We start from the raw sequence: 26251 nt of genomic DNA on the forward strand, positions 1-26251 counted from the left end.
ATCACAGAGCTGTTGTGTTGCTTTAGGTTTTTTGGTGGTTTTTCAGTGATAGGTTGACAGATTTTCCCACAATTCCAGGATGCTGTGGGCTGAGGCAACTGTGGTTACTCTGCTAGTGTCTCGTTTGAATAGCCAGCGGACAGTGACCACCATAAACAAGCTGGAGCTACACGGGTAAAAATGTATGCTGTTGTCACTTACATAATTATTGGTCTCAGGCTGATCTGTGTGTTGTGCAAATTATGAGAGCATACAGAAATAATCAGGAGGCTCAGAAGAGCAGTAAAAACCATATACATTTATTATTGACAATACGTGATAAGGTAAGTCATCATACTTCTAAAGGGTCCACCAAAACAGACTTATTTTTAGCCTTTCCAAACACTAAAATCTCACCATATGGATGAGTCAACAGAAAAATCCATTAAAATGTGCACTTTTAATGGGGTGTGACAGCATTACTGTGCCTTCAGTACACTAATACCTGCAGATTACACCCACAGAGTACTACAATAAACTTAAAAAAAAAATGTGTCACCACTGCATTACACATGGAATCAGGGGTGATTTAGTTGTGTTCTTGCAGAATCTCACAGAGGTTGTGGGATTTTGCATCCTCTGTGTTGCAAATAAATGGTTTTGAAGCAATTACATGCAAACAGTTGCAGCTTTCATGCCTCTATTTAACTTGTTGAATAATATCTCACAGTGCTAGAGGAGGAGTAAAAGTAAGAGAGGTCTTAAATTAAGTAACTTGTAGAACCTCCTCCTTGATTTAAAAAAAAAACACCTATATTATTGTGTCTTTGGTACTATATTGTGAATATGTGGGGTCTCCTTACATGATTGTAATAAATTATTTCAGTCGGATTTTTTTTCTTTTGGAACATTTGTGTCTGAGACATTTTCAACATGACTTACATGAAAACTTTTATTTAATATATCCCCTCACTTGGGAATGACCTGAGTTTCTCAAAGGAAAAAAAAGAAGACTTAAACTGACTTCCTCAGATAACTTACATTTCCGACTTCTGAATTTCCCAGGCTTTTTACTGCTGACAAATGTATTCTGTTAGCGCAGCTCACAGGCTTTGTAACAGAACATTGAATGAACTACAGCTCGAACGTGCAGCGTATACTGCCTTCGTTCTACCTCGGGCTGAATTTAATGAATTGTAAGCTGGGAAACTGAATCTGTACCAATCAGGTAGCTTGACTGGTTTTTATAATTTGAAGGTCAACCAAATGAAATGCACCGGTAACTATCCATAACAAATCATGGCAAATATAGTGATTTTTCTTTTTTTATACATGTCATCAGCATAACTACCTTGAAATACATTTCCACTGATAATGAAATAAAAAGCATGATAATGAAAACACTCACGTATCAAGTGCCCTAGTACATGTATAATAACAAGGTATTAAAGGATATAAAAGGCATTGTGTTGCTAATAGTTGTAAAAAATTCTAGCGCCTAGATTAATGGCAGTGAAAGTGTTCCCTCTTTGTGGACGTCTCTGGAGATCCTAGCTCTTAGAAACAGGGAAGTTAACTCTCTGGAGGCTAGCCCTGTCCCAGTGTCTATTTTTATAGTCCAGTCTCTGATTGGCCAAGAAGGTGTGTATGTGTGGAAGCTAATGTTGTGTCATAAGGTGCCTCTGTGCCATCTGTCGCCCTCAGTGGAACCATCGTGTAGCCCGACCACGCCTTGTCAGTCTGTCTCAAAGAATGCAGAACACAACCTTGGGCTTTCCTTGCTCTCTTTTACTGACAGCTATACCGCAAAAATGATGGAGATGCTTCTAAAGAAGAAAACTCAGAGAAATAAAAACCTTTTTGAAGTGAAAAATAACCTTTTTTTTATGTTCATTTGAGAAGCTATATGTAGTGCGATGAAGTGAATTGAATGTTAATACAAATGTTTTTTTCAAATGTGTGTTAGCTCTTTGGATTTGTACAGAAAGGAATGCCTGATGTTAAATGCCAACAGTAACCATGGACAGATTTCTTAGCAGGTGTAGTAACAGGTTGTTCATGAGTCACTGCTTGTCTAGTCTATGTGTAGAATATGAACTTGTCTGACTATAAGTGTTAAATAACTGAATCACAACATTTGTGTTACAGACTTGGCGGACCGAAAGATAACACAAAACAGATGACTTTATCACGCTGCGTGATCGTCACTTGTCATAACTGTCTTTTCTGCCTAAACCTGAACCTTTCCATCAACTTGTTCAGCTTTTGCCTGAACAAGCACACCTGTGTCTAAAAACTCTTAACTGGTGTTGCCTATCCTCATGCTGCATGACAACATCGCTAATTAGTCAGCCACTGGAAATATTTTGGAAGAGGATGGCAGTGTTGCTTAAGAATGCTAATGGCCTGCTGTTATGGCTTAGCACAATTAGATGTGGCATGGATTAATGAGGGACATCGGGAATGGCCTTGAATAACACATAGCATTCTACTGGAGTACAACCGTGTCCTTGTCACAAAGCACTTTATAACTTCAGAGAAGTCAGAATCTGCGATAAGAATTCTAACCATGACCCTGGGCAGGACTGGACAATTAAAATAATTTTATTTTCAATTACCATTCTGGCTTCCAACGATTATGAAAAGATAATTGAGATAAAGCGATTATTGTGCAGCATTCCTCTGGCAATGATGCTCTTGTATTGAATTATAAATATAGCTTTCCAGTTTTCTTTATAGTGGTGGATTTTGCCCAAACTAATAGGTTCAGGTGCTATTGTTATTTTTATTTATTTCATTTTGGATTTTTGCTATACTCAAACAACCTCAAGAGCCCAAAATATAAAAGGTATGCTGATAAATGTCTTTTGTTGTTATATAAATATGTATTACTTTTAAGGTCAAGAATCTGTTTTGACTCTTACTGTCACTGTATTTCCTGTGGCTGCTGTGTTTTTTAACCACATGAACATGCAACAGAAGAGCCCTGTTATTGTCCCTAACCAAGGTACCCACTTCAGCAATTGGTCCCAAGTGTCTTAGATCGGAGGACAAATTTTTTCAACAAAAACTATAAAGTCTATTGTTTTTAATTTGTTAAAAAAATGAGGGTCTTTGTCATCATTCTTGTGTTGTAATATACAGGGTTTTATTCAGATACTGCAACCAGGAGGCCAGTTTTTCAGTTTTTTTATACACATCGGCCATGTGAACTGAACTGAAGACTGTGGAGGCTGATTAGTAAGATGGCGAGAGATCCTATGCATATGGATTGTATAAGAGGAGGAAACATGCTGCAAAAATCTGGTGTTGCAGGAAGCTGTTGACAGCTTGGTTTAGTATTTTGAGATAACACATTAAATGAAATCAAAATAGGGTTATTACACAGGGTTTCTAACTGCAGTAAATAAGTTGAAATTTAACATACAAAACAAGTATTTTAAACCCCATTTGACAGTATAAAATAAGCTTCTACTGTATGTAATATTTCTCTTTTCTTAAAATATTATTTCATCAGTTTAATTATGTTCGACTGATTATGGAACATTACTTTCTACTTTACTTTTCACTCTGCCGTGCTGCTGTTTCTTCTTTCCTTACAATCTTCACGCTTGGTGTGAGTGAGCCGTAACACAAACCCACTCATTTTGAGTGCTGCTTCATGTTCTGGAACAATTGAAGAACATGGTGAAAAAGTCAGTAATCTGTTGAACAGGTAAACGCTTTGATTTCAAGCTTGGTCACTCAGTTATGTATTCATCATGCAGTCTGTTTGGTCATCTTTAAAGTGGTGTTTGGCTGGTTAATCATATTGTCAAGTGGGAAATAACAGCTTAGCATTTTTTTTTGTAGAGCCAGCATTTAAAACAGCTCATCAGAAACCTGTTTGATACACAGCCACTGTTTTGCTTTGGTTTGATTGGCTTAGAGTGGAGAAAGTGTTCACTGGTCAGCAGGGACATAATCTGAGGACAGGAGAAGGCAGCTGAGGCATCATCGTCTTGGCCACTGTGGTGGTTGACCCTTGTTTATTTACTGGCAAAGACAAATTTTACTGGCATTTGATACTTGGCAGGTGTTTGAGACTCTGCATAGAAGGCGGGACATTGCTATGTGATTGACTGCTGGTGGGTGATGTCCAAATGCTCAGCTGCAGCCAACTGTTTCCATGCCAGCAAGCGAAGCGAAAGAGGCGGCCACGATGAACATTGTCCAGTATTTGTCTGGTCGTGCGATAGGTTTGGACTCCTGGCGAGAGGTTTTTTCCACCTGCTATCAGCTAGCTCATGTGATTGTCCTCCTCAGCTCTGTAACCTTGATGGAGACATGCTCATGCCAGTTTTTATTTTCATTAGTGCTTTAATCCAATTACTGTGTGGTCTACCCTAATCTCTGAGGGGTTTGCAACACCTCCCTCCGTTCATAGATAACTCCAGAAGTGGCTGCACACACTGTGTCATCCTACACAACATAATGAGCACTCAAGTGCTGCTCTGCCTCTCTGCCCTGCCCCTGGCTCTGTCTGGCTGTATCCGAAATGGTGCATTCCCTCCTATTGATCCTCTTCCTGGTGGAGTCACAGGCAGGCTTATCCGGCTCGTCCCAGCTTGTCTGCTTTCTCAATGGACACACAGAGGGAGCTGTGTGCATGTGCCAGGCTTCGGGGTTCTGTGTAGTCACAGGCATCTTGTGGCTGAGTGGTCATTTTGGCTCCCTCCGTCCAGTCCTCCTACCCTCCCAGTTAGCCCTTTTTTCCCCTCTTTGTTGTTACATTAATTATTAGAGATGTATGAAAATCTGCCCATTTAGCACAGCCTTAGAGTTTTTTATTCTGCTAAACCTTAATGGCTTTGACTCAAGTAGCAAGCAGAGTGGTTGCTTTGTGGGCTGTTTCAGGGGAGTATGTCGTGACTAGCACCATCAGGGAAGTCACAGGAGAAACACTGTAATGATTAATCTGTAAGGACGAGTGTTTCTTTTTTTCTTTTTTTTCAGTGACAGACAGTGATGGTTAACATTTCAGTCATTGTTCATGTTACACAGGCTCCCTATTCTTGCCACGGAGGATTCAAACTGTAAATAAAAATTCCTTGCAGAGTCTCCAGTATTCAGCCTCCAAGAATCTTTCCATTTCACTGATTATGCATGTCTGTTTTAGACATAGTGACAGACTGCTCTCTCTCAGTCCTTGCACAGGTTGTACAGCTCTGCTGGAGCTCTAAGCTGGATGAAAATCAAACTCGGATTTTGGGCATAATTATGTTTTTTTCACAGGATCATGTATCTGTTTGTTTGAGATGACAAAACATGTTTATTATGGATTGTTTTGGTTTGCTTTTCTAGAATTGTCTTTTTTTTTTTTGATAGGCCACAATTAATCTGTTTTTTTAAAGCTTTTTCTCACCTAATTTTTAAGTGTCCCTGACAGCACAATGTCTACATTGTCTCCGTGGCCTTGTATCCAACCTTCTAAATACTGATTCATTACAGGAGCACGCAGCATGGCATGATGGGTCACAGGCGCTCAGCTCTCCGCCTCCCTGGGCTTTTGTTGTGTGGTGCACAGCTGAGGCAGATGCTGAGGGGCACTCACACTAAATTGCCTGAATGAGGGCAAATTTCTCTTGGCCACTGAAGTGGACTGCACCGTAGCTCACTGAGTCACAGCTTATCTTCAGCACGGAGAGGAAACGGGATGCAGCTCAGAGAGGCATATGGCCATTACAGAAAGAGAGAGATCATTTAAACTCATATGTTGGCTTCCATTCGATGTTAAAGATCTCACAGCACCATGGCAGTGTTTACCACAGCACAAATTATATGAGTTTTGTCCTTAATTTTTTTTCCGCAGACTGTAAAATGAATTTGAAAGTGTCATGTCTGGGAGCGTGTTACACTCAAGTGTAAACCTGGAAAAATAACTTCCCAAATTGAATTTTGCTCATGAATACAGTCGATGAAAATTGAAAAACTGAACCAGCGCACTGAAGCATCACATTATTCCACATTTGCCTAGATCTGTACTTGACACATTTTAATTTTGCAGAGATCAACATGAAAAAGGTCCGTGTTTTAGTTTTAAAAACTAAAAAAAATTGAATTGTCATATTTATATAGTTGACTTTAAAGCTGTATTTAAGGTAAATCCTTTTTCATAGTGAGGGACATATGCTACAGTACACAGATATTTTCAGCCTATGACAATATGATAAAGATGATATGAGATAAAATATGCATTATATTAGAATACTTCAATATCACAGCCAAAAACCTTTCAAGCAGCCACTCTTTAACAAGAGATAAAAATCTGAATCATCTCCTCTGTGGCAGCTCAGCTTCTGCTGCCTCAGCCTCTTATTTTAATGTGTTCTGCCCTATTATATAACACATAAATATGATGATTACGTCAGTATTCCAAGTGATATTTTCCACTTTCATTTTTTAACACCTAAGATTCACATAATATAAATCCTGTTTTCTGCAGGCTGTGATTGGAGAATATTTAAATTTTCTGATATAATTTATTATTTATAAATTATGAAAAAGAAATTAAGATGATTTGAAAGATAAGCCTTATTCTGTGTTATAGATGCTACAGAAAGATCTTGCATTAAAAGTTGAAAGCTTTGAAATGGATCCACATAATTAGGAACCAGTCATATTTCTGTGCTAGGGGTTCCTTTTGGGTTGACTCATAAACATTTCTTTTAGAGCTAATGAACAGTGACTGTAAGCTGCTAGCCATCTGTTATTCAGTCTTATAGTTGAAAAGTAATGCACAAATGAGAGGCCCCAACTGTCTAAAGCCTTGCAGATATCGATGCCTGAGACTGGAGATATAATAAGGCAAGCACCAGCTGAGCCTTTGCTCTTTAGACATCCAGTAGTTTTATTGAATGGTACTGTATAGAGTGTTGAATTTATAGCTCTGTACAGTATGTAGTTAGCTGGTAGAGACATTCAAGCCTACTACCACCAACGGCTCAACCACTGAAGGCAGCCACGGTGATCAGCTGAAATTGTGTGTTCGTTGTTTTGACAGCCTCTTCAATGTAAATAGTCACTCCTCTGAGGCTGCACTGCTGCCTCCAATCAGAGAGGGAGAGAGAGAGGGAGAGAGCGGCGGGCAAGCAGTGATGTCAAAGTAAGGGGAGAAGGGAGCGGGGAAACACGTTTCCATAGCAACTGGTAGAAATGAGTATAACTGTGGTTGAGAGGCATGAGCGGCAAGCAAATACTCACTATTTCCTTAAAACTAGTAAGTTCTGAAACTGAGCACTTAAAAAGCAACTCACAGATTGGTGACCTCAGTGAATAAATGTAGAGAAATATGAGGCAATAAGATTAACATAGCATTAAGCATTAGCAATAAGATTTAACAGAAAAAAATGTGTTTCTATGCATGAAAATGACAGTTATAGTTGTTTTTTTAACAATTGAATTAGCATCTTTTGACACAGTGTGAGATGGGGAGAGTATTACCTGAGTTTCTTTGTAGTTACTTATATGGTAAAGCTATTAGCAAACCAAAAGAACATTTATGTTTTACGAGATACTAATTTGTTTTCAAAGCACTATGTTACTGCTAGTTCACGTTAGGGTTGCTTCTTATTATTTAAATTGTGATATCAACTGATTGGAAAGTTATCAGGCATTAAAATGCAGACTTAAAGCACGGTTTGTGTTTCTGTTAAGTCGAATCTCTGACCATTGCTCCCACCTGCACCTGTACAATAAGCTTCTCCTGAAAGTTAAAGTGAAGCAGCTGCTTGCACTCAAGGAACCATACCAGCTATCAGCATCCCACAGTCCTGACTACAAAATCCCATCCAGAACTCCATCTTATCTGGAGGAATGTAAGCCTTCTCTCTAAAATGAGTGCTGCACTCAATTTTTTTTTTCCTGTGACAGACACAGCACAGGAGTCCTGCTGCTTGACCTGCACAAAACAACCATGTATGAAAAAAGCTCCATCCCGCTTCCTGTCAGGAAAGCTGTGGGCATGATATTCTGTACAAACAATAACTCATCATGATAACATTTGCAAAAACAAATCAGTTAAAATAAAATGTCTTGCAAAATGTACAAAATGATGTATTGGCTATTTGAAGATGCCTTTCCGATAAATATTTTTTTTAATTAAAAGTTAAATTATTTTGGTGTTTAAGGCTTAGACTGTTCATTTAAAACTGGAATCCCAGTGCTACATTTTCTAAGATTAAATGTTTCCCATCCCTTTTTTTGTAATTAGACGGTTTTCTTGATACCAGTATGAATTAGGAATCAAAATGTGTTCGGAAGTTTTGAGTCTGTGTCTGCTGCACTGTGAAACCGACCAATTCTCAAGTCAAATGTTGAAATGCATATATTATTGTCATTTCACAATGGCTTGCTAGCTGTAATTTGTGCATTGTAATAAATAAATCTGGTTATGGTTTGCTTAAGTGACAAATGCATTAGTTGAGTTTTGTACTTTTAATAACAAATCAACACCATAAATTGGCCTAAGTTTGTAAATCATTGGCAGCTTTTTTAGCTTGTTGGCATGGGACAAATCATCACTAAACACGGATGAGTCAGCCTCTTTCAATATATTATAAACACACTGGCACCATTACTGAGCAAGAGGCTCTTGATTTCTGGAGACAGCTGAATTATAGAATCATTTGCTTTCCGGTTATTTAGAAGCTGCCAATTAAATGCTCTTTGACAGTGAGGCAGTGGCGCACGCATTCTTATTTGTGTGTCCCTGCTGAAAAGCCAAATATGAATAATATAAATTTTAGTAATGTATTATGAGCTTCCTTGCCCTCATGGCAAGTACACCATTTATTTGAAGGGCACGTTCAATCTTTTGTTTGGTTTAGACCACAGATAGTAAGCTGATGTTTATTACTGTGTCTGTCGGTTTGGCAGGCTTAAAGTTTAAGTGTTGGAATGTGTGTGCATTTTTTACGCTGGCAGAATAGATGATGAGCATAATCCCATATGGCAAGTGAGGCGAGTCACGGCTTGGGTCGAGGCTTACTACAACATCCGACAGCCTAGGCTTCAGCACCCGGAGTGTTCTAAGATAACTACAGAGGCCAGAAGAAAAAGGCCAGACTCTGCATAATTTTTTTTTTTTTTATCCATATGTTGTACTTGCCCTTCACATCTTACCAGCTACTTCCAAAATAACAGTGTATTCCTGTGGGAAATTTAGATTTAAGATACAAGCTATGCTAGAAAAGATAGGTTTAAGCTACATGAGGCTATTAAAGGTCCTCCAGCTGCAGCCACTGATTGCTGTAACCCCGGGACATCAATGTACATAATTTTCATTCATGAAATCCTACCCTTCCATTACCGTTGTTACATACAAACGCTTGTACACACGTGCGAGCACATGTGCATGAAAATGTGCATGTGCTTTAGTATAATACCCTATGGCTATTCTGAATAAATGGCAAACATGATCCTTAAATAGAAACTCATACACAGAAATGATAGCAGAGTGTCAAGAAGGATTTTTACTGCCATTTCTGGTCCCCAAACTACAGCTATACTCAGATAGATGGCAAAACATGTTTTGCATTTTCCAGCATCATGCTGTGATCTGCATTGAGAAGCAGCAAATAAATAAACTATGTAACTGATGATATATTACCAATAATAATTTCGTTTTTATACATGTTAGTATGAATTTAATGAGATTCCTCCAAGACTAAAACACTACTGTGTGGTTGATGACCTACAGAGTCATGAATTATTGACACTGCAAGCTGTCTCCTATAGTCATAATCAGCCTGCATCCAAATATGACATTGCCCAGAGCTACAGAAAATGTTACATCACAAATGAACTGCTAATGTCAGGAGCATTGTTATTGTTTGGATGCAGAAGAAACAGACAAACATTGCTAGTGTAATGTAATTTTGACTGTTTTTCACTCCTCATAATTTGTTTGTCGTTATTTCATTTAAGTAAGACTTTAATTTGCAGGTTAGATTTTGGGTGAGACAAGCAATCTTAAACCATTAGTTGGCAGCTGATTTTTAAATTCCAACCAGATTCTGTTTTAGTCACCAACAGCCATTATTTACAGTAATTATCCTTGTTTTTAACAGTTTGTCTGTTTCTTGAGTCAGATTATGAATTGAATTTTCTTTGAATACTTCCTGACAACCTTGCATTGTAACTTAGTGTTCCTGGGTTGTTCATTGCATCATAGGCGGACACGTTCAGGTTGATTTGGATGAGGCCCTCCCCAGTGGGACTTTTTGTGTTCATTTTATGTAAAAGCAATTGAATGCCAAGTTGAACTGCAGGGAAATTACATGTTTCTTCAGAACTAGGTCATTCTTTTCTACTTGAATTGTTTATTTCTCAGTAGGTCTCTCATCCAGTCTTTTGCTGGGTGCCTTAACGGCTAGGAAACATAGCACAGGTTTGTGTATGGTACTGCTATATGAATGCAAGTTTTATGAGCCTAAGGTAAGGTTTGGCAATTAGTAGTAAATAGCACCTTCTGATACTCTTCAGGCTATCTTCTGCTATCCTCATTTTTAGGTCATTGTTCCAGCATCAGTATTCAAGAGCCATACTCCCATACATTCCCTGTAGATTGTTAAAGTTTAATTCTTATTGTTTGTGTTTTATGATTAGCTGTTTACAGTTAAAACAGTGCAACTATATCTAATATGATAAGGAATAATAAGGAGGCAATGGATCTAAAAAGTTACTGTGCATTTACATTCTTTGATTTCGTGCATTAAATTTTGTTTTGAAACTTTACAAACATTTGTTGTCCCTTGGGCAAAGATGTTTGGGGGTGAACCAATTTAGTTTTGTTTTTGGATGCTTTATTATGGCTTAGTTTGAACAGAGGCTGTGCAGAGGGAATGAAGATTTTGGAAGATATCGGGGCCTTAACACACAAAAAAATAGGATGTCATTTATATGTCTCTGTTGAATCTATATGTAGAGCCTTCAATATAGTTATGGTATTGGCTGCATTTATTCTTGGGCATGGTGTGCCTGTGTTGGTCTCCAATTTTGCTGCAAAACACGTGAGGGTTTCTCTCTTTGAATTGGTCTGTTCTCTTCCAGTCAGTTTGACAAGTGGCTGCAGGACAGTAGCAAATGGGTCAGTAACAGTCATTAGAGGCTTCGTTGAGACGATGTGTAGTCAAATTTATTGGCAGATGCATATGAGGTTATGTCTTGGGTTTCAGAAGGATTTGTGGATGTGATGCACCTGCAACTAAGATTTACTGCAGAAGTATATGTATTGTTTTTGGCCTCATAGTTCACTCTCTTTGTACTGTGAATATGCTAAACCAATGAAGCTGGGATTTTTTTTTAATACTGTGCTTGTGTTGTAACAGCTGAAAGTATTTTCCCCACAGTTTTCTGTTTTCTTCTTTTTGTTTGATCTTGTCTTTACTAAAGCCCAAAAAATGTCCAAAGAACCCATACAGCATTTTTCTTGGAGACTCTAAAGTTGGGTAATCAGCTCAGTGTTTGGCTTTTCCTCCATCATGCTTCCTTGTTGCAGAGGGGTGTGGTGGAGTCACATGACAACACATGTGGCGGTATGTTTTAAAAGGTATATATACTCCCATATATACATGGGAGGCGTATTAACAGAATTTAGAACAATAAAACGAAATAACCAACATTGGCAAGATCACATTGATTAGAGGTGAATACCGTTTTGCTTTATTTTCAATTAATTGCCCAGATGTACTGGCAGTTACCTGATAGCAACATTAGCCATCTGTTATCATTAGCCATTAGTTATCATTAAGGTATCTGCTAGCATCTGTGGCAGATAATAAAATGACAGTAATGTGTGAGCTTGGAAGCAAACTTGGCAGCTCTGATAGTCTGTAACATTGAAAGACAGTGTTAATTTAACAGGACAACACACAATTATGTCTAAAAAGTGTTATGTTTCCCTTGAAGCTGAGAAAAATCTACTAGCAAGTAGACAACACCAGTGGCACTCTATCTTACCAAAGTCACAAGAAACACAGCCTCACATAACCTAAAAATTATCTATCTAAAAAAAATCTAAAAAAAAAAAGAAAAAAAAAAGAAATCTGTGCTATGAAGTATTTTTCTGGTAATTGGTATTGAGTTTGAATTTCTAGTATGAAAACAACCTGTAATACAGTACATACAGAGAAGTTTCATCATCTGAAGGCTGTGACTGTTCAAAAAATTGTCTATCCAGCAGTTGAGTCATTTCAGTCTGGACCGTTTAGATTAGGTAGATTAACCAACTGGCAGACCATAACTGCTACTCCTGGAAATATGCTACAAGTAATGCTGTAAATACTCTTAAGGTAGGGAATTAAGAAATATCACAGTTATTGGTAAACCATGCTTGAAATGTATGCTACAGGCAAAAATAATTTTCCTGCTTACTCTTATCTACAGTTCTACTCCTTTAAGTTCTTTGATATGGCGATCCAGTCTAAGCTTACTTCAGTTGTTTACCAGGGATTCAGACAGTGTTTCGTATTAATTACCTATAGTGTGGCCGCTTGCTAATCTAATTTGCGCCACCATAGTTTCATAATGAAACAGAAAATATTTACACTCTTTTCATATTAATATGAAAAGCATATTTCACTCCCTGTAAGCTATTTACTGCAGCCAAGAGCCTGCATTCAAAATGTTTGCAATATTTGTTTTCCCATACAATCTGATTGTGTGGGAAATGCATGCATATTAAATTTCTAGACCACAAATTTGCTTCTCTTCAATTTTGCCACCCTCTGCTTTGAAAGAGTTTTTGCCCTTTAACAAGACGAACTACAGTAGCTTGTTAGCCTCACTAATGTATGAAAAGTGAGCTGCTCGTTGGAGAGCAATTACCCTGTCTTCATAACTCTCAGCGAAGAAGAGCAACGGTTCTGCCTTCAATCTGAGAGAACCAATTAGTGCTTGGCCTACAGAACAATTCCATTTGGAAAACTCTCAGACGGTGCAGGTGTGTTGCTACTGTAGTTTAATACCCTACAGAACAAGGAAAAACAACGTTTGTTGAGTGGAAGGGAAGAGGATATGGGATCATGTGATAAAATTTCCCTTTGGGACTTGAATGTCAGCCTGCTCGGAGGATATGAAAGTGGTTTTGCATTGTTGATTTTAATAGGAAAAGCAGCATTGTGAAGTATACTAACAGGCTTTAGAGCCGGGCTCACTGCTTTGTGACTTCGTGACAATAATTCAGCCCATACAGTTGGGAGAGTTAGATGAAAAGTATACGTCATTTCTGTCACTACTCACCAAGTTTCTTTCTATTAGCAGTTTAACAGTTATCATTACTTAGCATGTTTTCAGGGAATAGATTGGTGACTTACTGACAGATATAGGTACAATTAGTCTACAAACCTTGATTTTGATGATGAGATGATGATGATTTTTTTCAGGCTTTTACAAGGCATCTGTTTTATCTTTTATTTGTTCTTCAAACACTGCAGTGGTGAGCATTTAGTGTTATCAGTGATCCTGCAGCCTTTACATATCTATTTTATAATAAAGTACACTGTATATTCTGAGTTTGTTTTTTACTGTGCCACTTTTAACTCTCTCCCGAGCGAATTCTCAAAGTGGTCTTACTGTTAGATTTCAGGGGCAAGTAAATGCACAGAGAACATTGCCATTTTACTCAGTGTGCTTAGTGCTAGATGCTAATGATGTTAGTTACTGTGACATTCCTGCTTTGTAATGTAAAATCACCAGCTGCCCCACATCCTACCCCTCTGCATAATGGCCACTTCACCTCCCTAATCCTAATAGTAGATCTTCTCTCCTCTTATCTAAGGGAGCTTAGTCCACTCAACCTTTGCTGGACCATTTTCTGTATTAAGCGTCCTATAATGGACTTATCACATTAGTCCTTTAAAAACATTTTCCGCAGCCAAATTATGGTATAATTATTATATTTTGCTTTTCCTTATCCCCTCGTTTCATTATAGCTTCAGCCATTTTTATGTCATGGATGCATGCATGGATGTTTTTGCCTATGTTGTTTTGTCTGGGTTGAAAACTATTGTTTACGCAAAAAACGTTTCAGACACTGAATGTGATAATGGGCTGTGCAAATAAACTTCTCTTGACTTGAATAATTATCACTGGCGTGCCTCCTCTGCAAATTAGTTGCCTGTTTGTTTGACTAAATAAATAAATACAAACTGTTCTCATTCCTCAGTCCAATTAAAACTAAATTCATAAACCTTTTCCATAAAATTAGCATAACATTATTTTTATTAGACACTTGTATTTAAAAAGAATGACAAGAGTGTTGATGTCAGGATTTTATGTTTCATCACTTTGAATATCAAATCCTTCTGATAAAAGTGAAATAACAGGCACATTTAAAAATACAACTGTAAGACAACTGAATAATTGTATTTTCATTAATACGACATAGTACCAGTCACTGGAAAAAATAGCAAACATTTTCTTTCCTCATATCAGTAATTACATTGATTTTAAGTTTGGGTAAAGAGCCGAAGGGATTTATAGATCGACAGTTGATCTATTAAGCAAATATATCCAGGATTTCTGGCATCCTCCTCTCAAATAAAGCAAAAATATAAACACACATATGTTAGCTTAGCACTGGAGTAGTTGCTTATATTTCACATATTTATTTACAGTTTATTGGGTAAGTTTAAAGGAAGGAATTGTGCAGATTTACTTAAAAAATTAGAATCTGATTTAAAGTCTTGTTAAATTAAAAACAAAAAACAAAATCTGCCCTGTGCTTCTTTTTGTTGCTTTTTTAGAAACAAAACCTAACATGTATACCTTGCTGGTATGGCCAATGACAAGCACCAAAAAATGTACAACTTTAGAAGACATTTAAGGAAAATACTACATGTATTGATTTCTTTGGTCAATAATTTAGGTTCCCAATTGTAATACACATTGTAACCCCCTGGACTGAAGTCTTGGCTGCTGTTCTCAATTTACCTGAACAATGATTATTTAATTTCAAACTGCAGCCTTCTTAGAAATTTATATATTTAAATATCTATCTATCTTTCTGTGACTATATGAAGTTAAATATATATATGTATATGTAGGTGCATCTGATAAGCCAAATTTCTGTAATACTTAAGGACTTCTTCCTTCTGTATTTTATGGTGACTCAAACAGAATTCTGTTGCAGATGCAACGGCCGTTTGGTGACCGTCAAGTTACATAAATGAACATAATACAACAATGTTGTTGGGTTTTGTTTAATCCCTTTAACCCTGAACTCTTTCACCTTGAAGTGTACTTCACATTTGAGGGGATGTGTCACTTTTGTGGAAAGACCTGAAACAAATAGACTAAAATAAAATCAATTATTACCTGTTTGCTCCACAAGTTGACAATATAGAAATAATTCTACCAGTTTGCTCCAGACATCTTTTTTTTTAACTGACTGTGCTATTTTCCCGTGTCAATCGATGCCCCTATGGAGACCTTCTTGCCTTGACCTTTAGTTTGGTACACAGCCACACAGTCTTGCTCATGCATGATATAGAGTGGGATTTCAGGTCAATCTCGACACCGTTCTTAATCATCCACTGGAACCCTGAGTGCCCCCTTGGGAGGTTCTGCAGGAAACAAGTCACACTTTGTTCTAATTAAGTACAAAATGTTTCAGGGCATCATTCTCTCTGTCAGATAATACAAATCTCTTTTTCATCCAATCTTTGATGAAGTGCAGGCTATCACTGAGAGACATTACATTCATCTTGCCAGACGACGTCATTTCTAAAAATTAAATAGTCTTTTAAAAATAATTCATCTCAAGGTACACTGGGAGCACAGCACTGGTTCCAGCTGCTGAATTTTAGCTGAATATTTGCATTGCTGTGTTGATGTTATTTCTCTTGATAGGATAGGAGGACTGGAGGCAACAGAGGAAAAGGAAATGTCCATATTTTTGGTGACATGGCTGCTAGGGCCAAAACTGTTGTTGTTGTTTTCTGAATGTGCATGTTAATTGATTTTATTGTTTGTACTCCATTTTCAGTTTCGGTAAAAAATATGGATGAATGTACAAGGGTAATATCAGGTTTATGTGGCAGAAAACTGAAGCATATTCCTTAAAGTGCAGTAAAATGTAGATGGATGCTGGCTCCAGCAAGTCTTTGGATCCTTTCCAGCACAACCCCACCCTTGGGGTTAGCAGTATTTTCATTGTAGGCCTTTTCAAAAAAACAACAACATTCCTTTATTAATAACTTTATATTTAGTTATTGGCCTTTAAATAGAGGTACTGTATCCTTCTCCAATCAGGTTTGAAGTGCCCCCCACCACCCTAAGATGGCTGCAGACAAAATTTGAGGCTTAAAAACAGTGACAGTAAAAGCACAGTAAACAAACTGTTGAGTGACGTCATGATCGCTACATCCAATTTTCTTGTGCAATTTTCTGGTTTTTCTTCAATTTCTCTTGCTTCTTAGAGGCAAGAGACAACAAGAGACTGCTCCAGAAATGCATGCAAGGACCAAATACGAGCTTAAGGAATCTTAATGTTTTCTATTATTTTAAATCTTTAAATTTAAAGTTGTACCAGCTGTTAATCAACTAGAGTAAAACCATATAGAAAAAAAGTTCAGTTTAGCAGGAAATAAGATATACACTCAATTGTTGCTCTTAACATGAGCAAATCAAAGACCTTAAAATATATTTTTAAAGAACCCCACAGTCGTATTTCTGATTGCCTGCAGGTGATTGCTTCTGCCTTTGCATATAGATGGAACACATTGATATGCAGACATTTGCGCGTCTAATTAGCCTGTTTCCTGTTTTAATAATTGTTCCATCTCAGTGTTGAAACATTGTTAAGCATTCTTAATCAGTGCTTCACTTAGTGAGTTGATTCTAATTTTGTATTGTATGTTTGTTTTATTGTTGCAGTTTCATTGGAAGTACAGATCACACCAACCCACGGTGAGATTAGTCTTGGAGAGTCCAAATTCTTTGTGTGTGAAGGTAAGTTTATCAAAATGTTCCAAGTTTTATATATACATATATATATATATATATATGTATATATATATATATATATATATTAAACTTTTTTTAAAAACTGCACCTTAACAGTTCACCCACTTTTTAGACTGTTTTGCAAAAAATTGTATAAAGTCGTTAAACTAGACAAAACATAGCAGAGGTCTGTGTTTCTGTTGGAATCAGTTCTTAACAAAAAGTCTTCCCCATGTGTTAGGTGTATGGATAAATATGCATGGATATTTGTGGTATAAATACACAGTATCGCTTGATAAGCCACACTTCCTCTTCTGCAGGATTAAAGTGGACAACTACACCCCCCCTTCATTTTGTATGTTAAGTGGTTTTCCGGTTACTTGAATGTGTATCATACATTCATCAATCAGTCATCAAGGAATGATGAGATTAAGTGTCCTTTTGTTTTTGGTTTGTTTGTTTAGCATCAAACCTTGAAAACATAACATTTTTCTGATGTCTTAGTTACTAGACACAGCTACAATGCATAAACCACACGCTTCATTCCTTGCAGGAGCATGAACCACCTACAATATACAGTCTGTGGGCAGTGGCTGACTGCTCTGATTTGAAATGTGTTACCCTATAGATACCTGTTTCTTATGTACTGCTCTGTTCTGTCTGTTGTCTTAGTTGTAGGCGTTGCCAAGCACATAGACTGGTTTGGACCAAGCGGGGACAGGATAGAGCCGAACAGACAAGACACAACAGTAACCCGTAACGATGAGTCATCTTCCACCCTCACGCTGTATAAAGCCGGGACGGAAAGTGCTGGGACATACAAGTGTGTCGCTACCAATGGAGACCAGCAAGCGGAGTCAACAGTCAAAGTGAAGATCTTCCGTAAGTTCCCCCCCCACCCCACCCCACAGTATACGGTACACACTCCAAATTACTGAGTGGTGTGAACACAGAAGAAAAAGAATCCTGCTCATTGAACTCATAGTATTTTATTGACTGCTCAAGGGCAACACATTATTCTTTCTTTTCAAGTGAGGATGGATTTTTCATCAGTTCAATAAACGGTCGGAAGACCATTAGAAGGCTGCTTAATGATCCTGTCTGTTGTGCAGTTCTTGTGAGTAATGGATTTTATTTTCCATGAATGCCAAGCATCAGCAATTGTCCGTCAGAGATGAAATTATTTTCCAAACAGAACTTTTCTGTTATTTCAGGGCCTGTTTCAGATTGTTATTAGAAGTGGTCACCCATATTAACAGCGATGCACAATGTTGTGCACAGAAGTATACAAAACAATCGCAACTTCCTGTGAATGAACATTTGTACAGTACAAGCAGCAGTTTGCATAGTTAGTTCAGTGCTACAGCTTGCAAACCATATAAGTGATAACTTATAACTGCTTTTGCCCCATGCAGATGGCCAGTTTCACAGGAGCAGACTTTACATTTAAACTTTTACCGACCATTTCAAGAAATGAGCTGCGCATTACAGCTAAATGGCTTCATATGTTAAGCCTTGATGAGACTTCTCTATAGCTTTCCAGTTCGGAATCCAATTCTGTCACGTGTGTCCTGCTGAAGTCTGTAAGGTAGCAGTTCTGCTTCTTTCTAAAAGGCTCCCAGCAAATTCCATTAGCCAGTCAGTTTTAGAAATGGCTTGGCTAGATATTGCTTCAGTTCTGGTAACTTGAGCCAGGGGAGCTTGTTTAGGGTGATAATAAAATGAATTAGATTTTTGGTAAAAATGTTAAGCATTTCTTCATTTTATGATCATTTTCAGCTGTGATTTATTAACATAGCGAGCACTACTATTAAAGATAGTGTTTCACTAAAAACATAGTGCCATAACAGGGCAATCATAGAGAGTGAAAGAGCTTTAATGAACCTCGTTATATCACTGAGTGAAAAATGTGCTTGTTTTTTTTTATTCCAGAAAAAATCACCTTTCAAAACGCGCCCTCACCCCAAGAGTTTACTGAAGGAGACAATGCCAACATTGTTTGTGATGTTGTTAGTTCACCTCCACCCACTGTCCTCTGGAAATATAAAGGAGCAAAAATACAGATGGAAAAAGATGGTAAGTTTACGAACAATGCAGAATTTACATTTCAGTTTGCTTTCAGTTGATTATAACACAGAACATTTCTAGGTGAACAAGTTTCATAATTAATGAGGAGGGAATAAGATGATTTCAGCCATACTGACCATTAGATCTCAGCATGTTATAGCTTGCTTTTTTGTTTTTGTTTGTTTTGTTTGTTAGCTAGAAGAGAATGTCGATGGCTGCAGTTTGGTGAATCAAAATGTGAGATGACCCCAACATTATCAAGATGTAGCTCAGAGTGATATTGTAGTGTTGCACTTATGTTAACAGCCAAAATAAAACAAAAACAGATTATAAGGCAAAATGGAAACTGTAGTGAAAATGCACTACATAATCAAAACACACAACCAACGAAATACGAGCTACTTAATAATATATATATGCATATACAGATCCTGGTGTCGGAGTCATAAAATGACTCATCCACTGCTTTTGTTGCCATTCTTCTCCGGGATTTACCCTGTGCTTTGAAAGGGAAAAATTAATTTGATTTTGAATTTGAAAATACAATTGACTCTCTGTTGTTCACCCTTGACACTGAGCAGTATAATAATGTGTACGGCAGTGTTATTGCTCACTGAAAAATAATAACATGCGCTTATGTGTGGGTTGCAATAGTATTTTTGATTATTATGTGACTACATTTATACGGTTCACATTTTATCCCAGACTGAAGGAGTTCATGTGGGCTTTGCTTAGATTCTCTTCTCTTTTTCTGGAGCTCGTAAAATAATTGTTGGATATATGGCCTCAAATTTGAGATTAAGGTAATATCAAATGAAGTTTTTGTCACCAAACATTTCAGTGACTAAGATGTTTGTGTTAAGATGTTTAAGTTAAACAAAGTCTTCATAGTGTAGTTGATTCAGATAGGAGTTTTCTTTTTTGATGCCTTACTCACTTCTTTGCCAACAGCTGTTTATCATCCAGCATTTACTGCTGTTATTAACTTGCCAAATATGCACACCTGAAGATGTATTAACTTTTGCTTCCTTCCAGTTCGGTTTAAAGTACTGAACAACAATCACCTTCAAATCCGTGGCATAAAGAAGACTGATGAGGGCTTGTATACCTGCGAGGGTCGCCTGATGGCGCGCGGCGAGATTGATCTGCGTGTCATCAAGGTCGTTGTGAATGGTTAGCGACCCTCTCTTCCCCGCACGCTTTTTCCTGTTCCTTTTTGTTCTTGTCTGAATATTTTGTGTGTGGCAGGTGTCCCGTGATGCTTAAATAAGCTGTAGATCCTTAGAGGCGACCAGGCTCAACATCAATGTGGAAACAGTTGCCCAGAGCAACCGTGTATCAAAGATGTTTCATGCTAATGAAGTCTGTTTCCTGTAACTTCTGAGCCTAGCAAATGAGTGTGCCTAAAATAAGTATTTTGAATTTGTCACTGCTTCTGTTTCTGGTTTTCCTCTCACTTGCTGTCTTTATATCTAGAGCTATACTATATTCTGCATATGTGTCTGCCTATTTTATTTTTCCCTTTGTACCTTAGTGCTCCCGACAATCAGGATATGGCAGTCAGAGGTAAATGCTACAGCAGACGTTTTGCAGCCTGCCATCCTAAATTGTGCTGTTGATGGTTATCCTGAACCCATGGTGACCTGGACAAGGTAAACCTAATAATGTTGCATGTGCTCTAAGTACAGTAAATACCTTTTTGTTATTGTTATTGTTGTTTTCTGGCATTTGCATCTTTGTACATTGATGTGATTTATACTCGTAGATCACTTTTTGCCTTCAGAGCTGTCTTAATCCTTTGTGGAATAGTTTCAATAAACATTCCTCAGTTTTGGTCCATACTGACATGATGGGGGCACACAGTTGCTGCAGATTTGTCAGCTATACATTTATGATGTGAATCTCTCGTTTCATCACATCCTGAAGGTGTGAACTCATTGTCATTTTCAAAAAAAATTCAGGTAGTTTGTGGTTTTTAAATAATACTCATTTGGTACTAAGGAGCCAAGCGTGTGCAAAGTAAATATTCCCACATCTATTAGATCATCACCATCAGCCTAAACCGTTTATACATTTCAGGAAGGATACTTGTTTTTGTGTTGTTTACATCAATTTGTGGCTCTACAATCTAAATGCTGAAGCAATAAATGTGGCTCATCAGACCAATCGACATTTTGGCAATCTCCTATTCTAGTTTCCTGTTCTTAGCTGGCTGGAGTGACACCGGTGCGGCCTTCTGCTGCTGTGGCTCATCTACTTGAAGTTTTGATGTGTTCTGCATTTAATGCCTGTGTCTTTTTATTTGGATTACTCTTGTCAGCTTGAAGCAGTCTGACCATTCTCCTCTGGCGTCAACAAGGCATTTCACCCAACAAACTCCCACTCACTGGATATTTTCTCTTTTTTGGAGCATTGTTTGTAAACCCTAGAGTTGGTTGTGTGGGAAAATCCCAGATCAGCAGTTTCTGAAATAGTCACACCAGCCTGCTTAATACCAACAACCGTGCCACATTTGGAGTCACTTAAATGACCTTTCTTCACCATTCTGAGCTCAGTTTGAGCTGCAGCAGGTCATCTTGTTGATGTCTGTATGCTTAAATGTAGTCGCTGGTGCCATGTGATTGACTATTTGGATATTTGTGCTAATGAAAAGTTGAACAGAAGTACCTAACAAAGTGGCAGGTGAGTGTAGGATGACTTGTAAAGATTAATTATTTTCTTATGTTAGTTAGTAATTTAAACCCTGTTAAAGTTTGATTAACTGATTTGTTTCATTTTATATAACTGGTGGACTTACCTAATAGCATAAGCAGCTACATCAGATAAATGCAGACAAATGTCCACATCGGCAACCTTGGATGCTGTGCTAACATTAGCTAATAAACATTAAACAAAAAGCAAAGTTGATAATTATGGAAGTGTCATCGGTTTTACATGTAGCACGTTATGGGATTACATACTTGCATGTAAAATTTTATGGTAATTCTTTTAATAATTATTGACACATTTCATTCTGAACAAAAGTACATTTTTATCTGCAATCAAATAGATATTTCTGTCTGAACTGCACTGAATGGGGGAATAACCAACTGCCAGACCAACATTTCAATTCATAGAACCATTTCGTTAAAATCATGGGTGTCGGCTCTGTAAAGGCAATTGTTGTAAACACCACAAATGACTTACACGTGGCGTCAGGAGAGATAAAAGCTGGCAGCAACAGACTAATGAGGCAGGGCTAATCAAAAATAATGAGTTGCATAGTTTGTATGTGTACTGACCAAATATCAGCTTGTATCATCTTGAAAATAAGTGAATATAATTTCTTCTTTTTGAGTTTTTTTTTCCATTGATCTTTTTTAACTAAAACGACTCAATTAAATTTTTTCCTGCGTTAGAAGAGGCAATCGCACACTTTTCAACCCTTCCCCTATCACTAACCTGTAGTTCGAATAGCCCACTAAATATAGGCTGCTGGGTGCCTTGCTTTCAGAGAAAAGCTATATGATAATCCTTTATTGGATTGAATTTCCCATCCAGTACTTGTCTAAATAAAGACTTTAGCATGCAGTTTTCCCAACAGTCAAATTAAAACCCTGTCTCCATGAAAATATCCATACAGTAATGTGACAGGAATGCTACTGGCTCTATGCACTACCTCAGTCCAGCCTAGAGGTCCAAGTAACTATTATGTGCATGCAGGGCACTCTAGGTTATTTGGGATGCTCTACTAACTGATTTATTCATTGCAGTAGGATACTTAATCACAGGATATCAAAGGAGCATGTAAACAGTGAAACATGAAGACTAGCATGAGAACAATAGCCACATTATTCTGTGCCTATCAATGGCTCCATTCAGAGCCATTGATAGGCTTCTGCTTTGTTAAACTGTTCCTGTTCATCTATTAACTCGGCACAAACTTAGATCCAGGGTCACAAAGAGCAGACAGTTCAGGAGCCAAAAGTTGGCCTTTTTATAATTTATACTCTACTAGGACAGAATAAAAATAAATGAGACGTTTTTGTTGAATTGAATGTAGACAACAAATGTCAAAAGGACTGCCAAAGAAAAATATCATTATGCTTTTTTAACATTGTAATTTCACTTTGTAATTTGGTGATCATAAAACTACTATTGGTCTGTCTTTAGATGTACATAACTAGATTTTTTTTAGATGGAAGGATGATGAAATTTGAAATCCTGGTAAAAGTAAATCTCGGAACATGTTGCAGCTGAAGAAGAGTGCTTAAATTTGTGTGGATAAATGGATACAGGCTTTAACAGTCGCCTTTTCTACAGGAACGAAGTGAACCTTGAGGCAGGAGAGAAGTACAGCTTTAATGAAGATGGCTCAGAAATGACGATAATGGATGTTACCAAACTGGATGAAGGAGAGTACACCTGCATTGCCAAGAACAAGGCCGGAGAAACTGAAAAGGAACTCAGTCTGAAAGTGTTTGGTAAGACAGATTGTTTTGTATATTTACATGAACGAAAGTGGAATTATAAAATGCTCCAAGTGTGTGGGAATGAGGTATATGTGTATGTAGGTGGGAGAAGAACAATAGTACGGTTTTGTGTCTGTTTTCTTAGGCATTCAAAATACGGTGTGTCGGTGTGGGTTGTGATTGTTTCATGTTGGGATGGAGCCTAAGGATTTAGAGAGCAAGCCAAGTGGGATGAGCTCAGCTGAAATCTCTAAAGTCCTTTTTTTCCCCTTTGTTTTTGCCCACTAGGTTTTCTTGTCACTTCAAAGTGACCATAATTTAAAGCCCAATTATAGTATCAGTGCCAGTCTTTTGGTACCATATCAGTGAAATAGCTGAGGGAGTTTATTTTTCAAATCAAGAGAAGTGGCAATTGCTCGAATCTTTAGAGTTGGTAAATGACTGTCGTATGTTGCCATCATTTAAGACATTATTTTGTGAAATATTTCCACAAAGCTCTGGTTTCTTTACTTCTGTGTAGCAAAAGCTACAATCCTGTGTTTTCTGGCACAGGATCTTTCTTAGAGCAAGTTGTATGTAGTAACCCCCAAAAAGTTGATTTGTTTATCTGGACGTAGCATTTTCGGTGGGAGAAGGTCCAGGTAAACAGATTTCCTCACCTGGATGATCCATTGAAACATTGAATTTAGTAAAGTGTATGGAACTGAAAACTCAGTTCAATCAGTTCTGAGTATATTCTAGAAAGCCATTGTTAGTGATGCTCCAATACCAAGATTTACCATTTACAGTGGGTCAATAAAGAGCAGAGCCTCCATGTTAATCCACTGGACCAAGAATTATGAATGTGTTTCAATGTAGACCATGCCATTCATCAAAAAACAAAAACAAAAACACATGTGGGGGAAAAAAAGAGTCATTTTAATTAGCTTGAACTTGAATAACTTGAATTTTTATTAGATGAAGCTGGAATCCAACCCAGTTTTTACATCAGAATTAATTATCTAGTAAATCTAATTATTCAGCCGTAACCTGATGAGGACAAAAGCAGGTGGCAGAAATTGAAGACAAACATATGAATCAAACAGATAAGAATTTGTTTACTTGCGGATCTGATATTAGTTAGACACACTAAGTACGCTTTTACTGATAAATTTGTCAGTTATGTTCAGACTTTGTACCCTTCAGTATGTTTCTTGACAGAATTTAATGACTGCATTTCAACATGTCAACATATTTCAACGTAAATTGTAATCAGAATACAATCAGTATGTCAGTAGCCTTTAAAATGTTCCTTTAAACTGCATTTAGTTCAGTGTTAAAGTCATTTCAGGCTCATTTTCACTCAAATATTCACATCAGTTCTATGACAGACATCTTTTCATCAGTGAGATAGATTACACTATGACAAATGATTGATGAATGATCAGTATATTATGTGTCTAAAGCTTTATACAAATATGGTTTATTTAAAGCATGATTGCTCCAGTAACATACCGTAAATGTTTTAGTGCAGGGGAATTGACTGACAACCTCACAGCTGCCTTAATGTCCACAGAGTCACAGAGTTAGAAAGATGTAACCATAGATTTTATTCTAAGCTGATAATAAATCACTGATCATAAATCTGGTCATTTTAAGCACAGAAAATAATGAACTGATGAACTGGGATTTAAATATTTGTAAAAACATAAATGCCCTAAATACTAAGGACAGACTACAGACCTGCAGTCTGCTCTGGTATGCTCTTTAAAAGTGACTTTAAGAATGAGGAAATGAGATTAAGTGTCATTCAGCTGGTTGAGATGTAGTGGGAGGGAGAAATCAGAGAGAATCTCAAAGTTTGTTGAAGAAAACTTTTCAGTGAGCAGGTTAGATTCATGGTGTCCGTTACTGAGTCACATTTGAATTTGTTTTTTTCTAGAACAGAAAACCCAGCGTTTCCCTCATCTCTCGGTTAACAGACTCAGTTTTTTCCAAACCTGGCTTCTGGAGTAGATCCCTGGAAATATGTGTATGCGTTAGCCAGAAGGAGGTCTAGTCAGGTTCTCTGAAGACTAAGGACAGATGCTTCAGTGCTTAGCTGAAGATACAGTAGACCATCCTAAGTGAAAAGAAATGAGATCATGTTGAAACACTGAATGTTCACAAAAAACAACTTGCTTGATAAATGGCACAGATCATCAGACTGCGATTTCCATTTCATTCATGTCGTGCTAACATGTATAAAGATTTCTTTCGGTTCTTCAAAAAACGTGTGCACAGGCAAATTTACAACCTCCTTTTGGGCATTGCCGTATTCCCAGCTCTTAGGATTCTCATTCGTCAATTTCATTTAAAGTATGCAGCAATGATAATAAAGGTAAAAATTAAACGTGGCCCATCTCTTCAGTAAGCGTAGAAAATAAGGGCTGAAAGCAGGTTATACAACATTTCTTGATACAACAATACATCTTTTTTATCTTTTATGTTGTTTTAGTGTAACACTAAGAGGCGTGGGAGCACTGCAGTTTCAAAGTCCTGTGTATGATCTGTACATATGGTTTTTGACAATAAGGCTGACTTTGGCTTTGGCTTTGGCTTTGGTTTGACATTTTTTGGTTCATTTCTTAGAGATAGTGTAATTTCATCCTAAATTCTCTATCGTATCTTTTCTCAACCTTGTGACATTTTCCATCTAGGTCAAGAAAAAGCAATTGCATAGAAATTAATTATTTTAACTATTCAACCACTGCGCTAGCCTACTGGGAGGTTGGGCTAGGTCATCAGCT

At 37.5% G+C, this 26251-nt stretch overlaps 1 protein-coding gene and 1 long non-coding RNA gene across 16 annotated transcripts in view; one reads left to right on the top strand and one right to left on the bottom strand.

Annotated features, from left to right (window-relative positions):
- ncam1b (neural cell adhesion molecule 1b) overlaps positions 1 to 26251 on the top strand; it is a 72853-nt gene that overhangs the window by 14309 nt on the left and 32293 nt on the right. For all 15 annotated transcript variants that reach the window (XM_025898345.1, XM_005459573.4, XM_025898346.1 and 12 more), the window contains exons 2-7: positions 16897 to 16971; positions 17638 to 17847; positions 18898 to 19041; positions 20068 to 20205; positions 20567 to 20684; positions 23335 to 23495. In XM_025898345.1, coding sequence (XP_025754130.1) covers positions 16897 to 16971; positions 17638 to 17847; positions 18898 to 19041; positions 20068 to 20205; positions 20567 to 20684; positions 23335 to 23495 — 846 coding nt within the window. The remainder of the gene's footprint in view (positions 1 to 16896; positions 16972 to 17637; positions 17848 to 18897; positions 19042 to 20067; positions 20206 to 20566; positions 20685 to 23334; positions 23496 to 26251) is intronic.
- The window catches only part of LOC109194417 (uncharacterized), a 77561-nt gene continuing 75720 nt past the window's right edge, over positions 24411 to 26251 (bottom strand). The window contains exon 3 of the long non-coding RNA XR_003213857.1: positions 24411 to 25584. This is a non-coding gene — a long non-coding RNA (uncharacterized LOC109194417). The remainder of the gene's footprint in view (positions 25585 to 26251) is intronic.

The sequence above is a fragment of the Oreochromis niloticus genome, linkage group LG14 (assembly GCF_001858045.2).
Source record: "Oreochromis niloticus isolate F11D_XX linkage group LG14, O_niloticus_UMD_NMBU, whole genome shotgun sequence".
NCBI lineage: Eukaryota > Metazoa > Chordata > Actinopteri > Cichliformes > Cichlidae > Oreochromis > Oreochromis niloticus.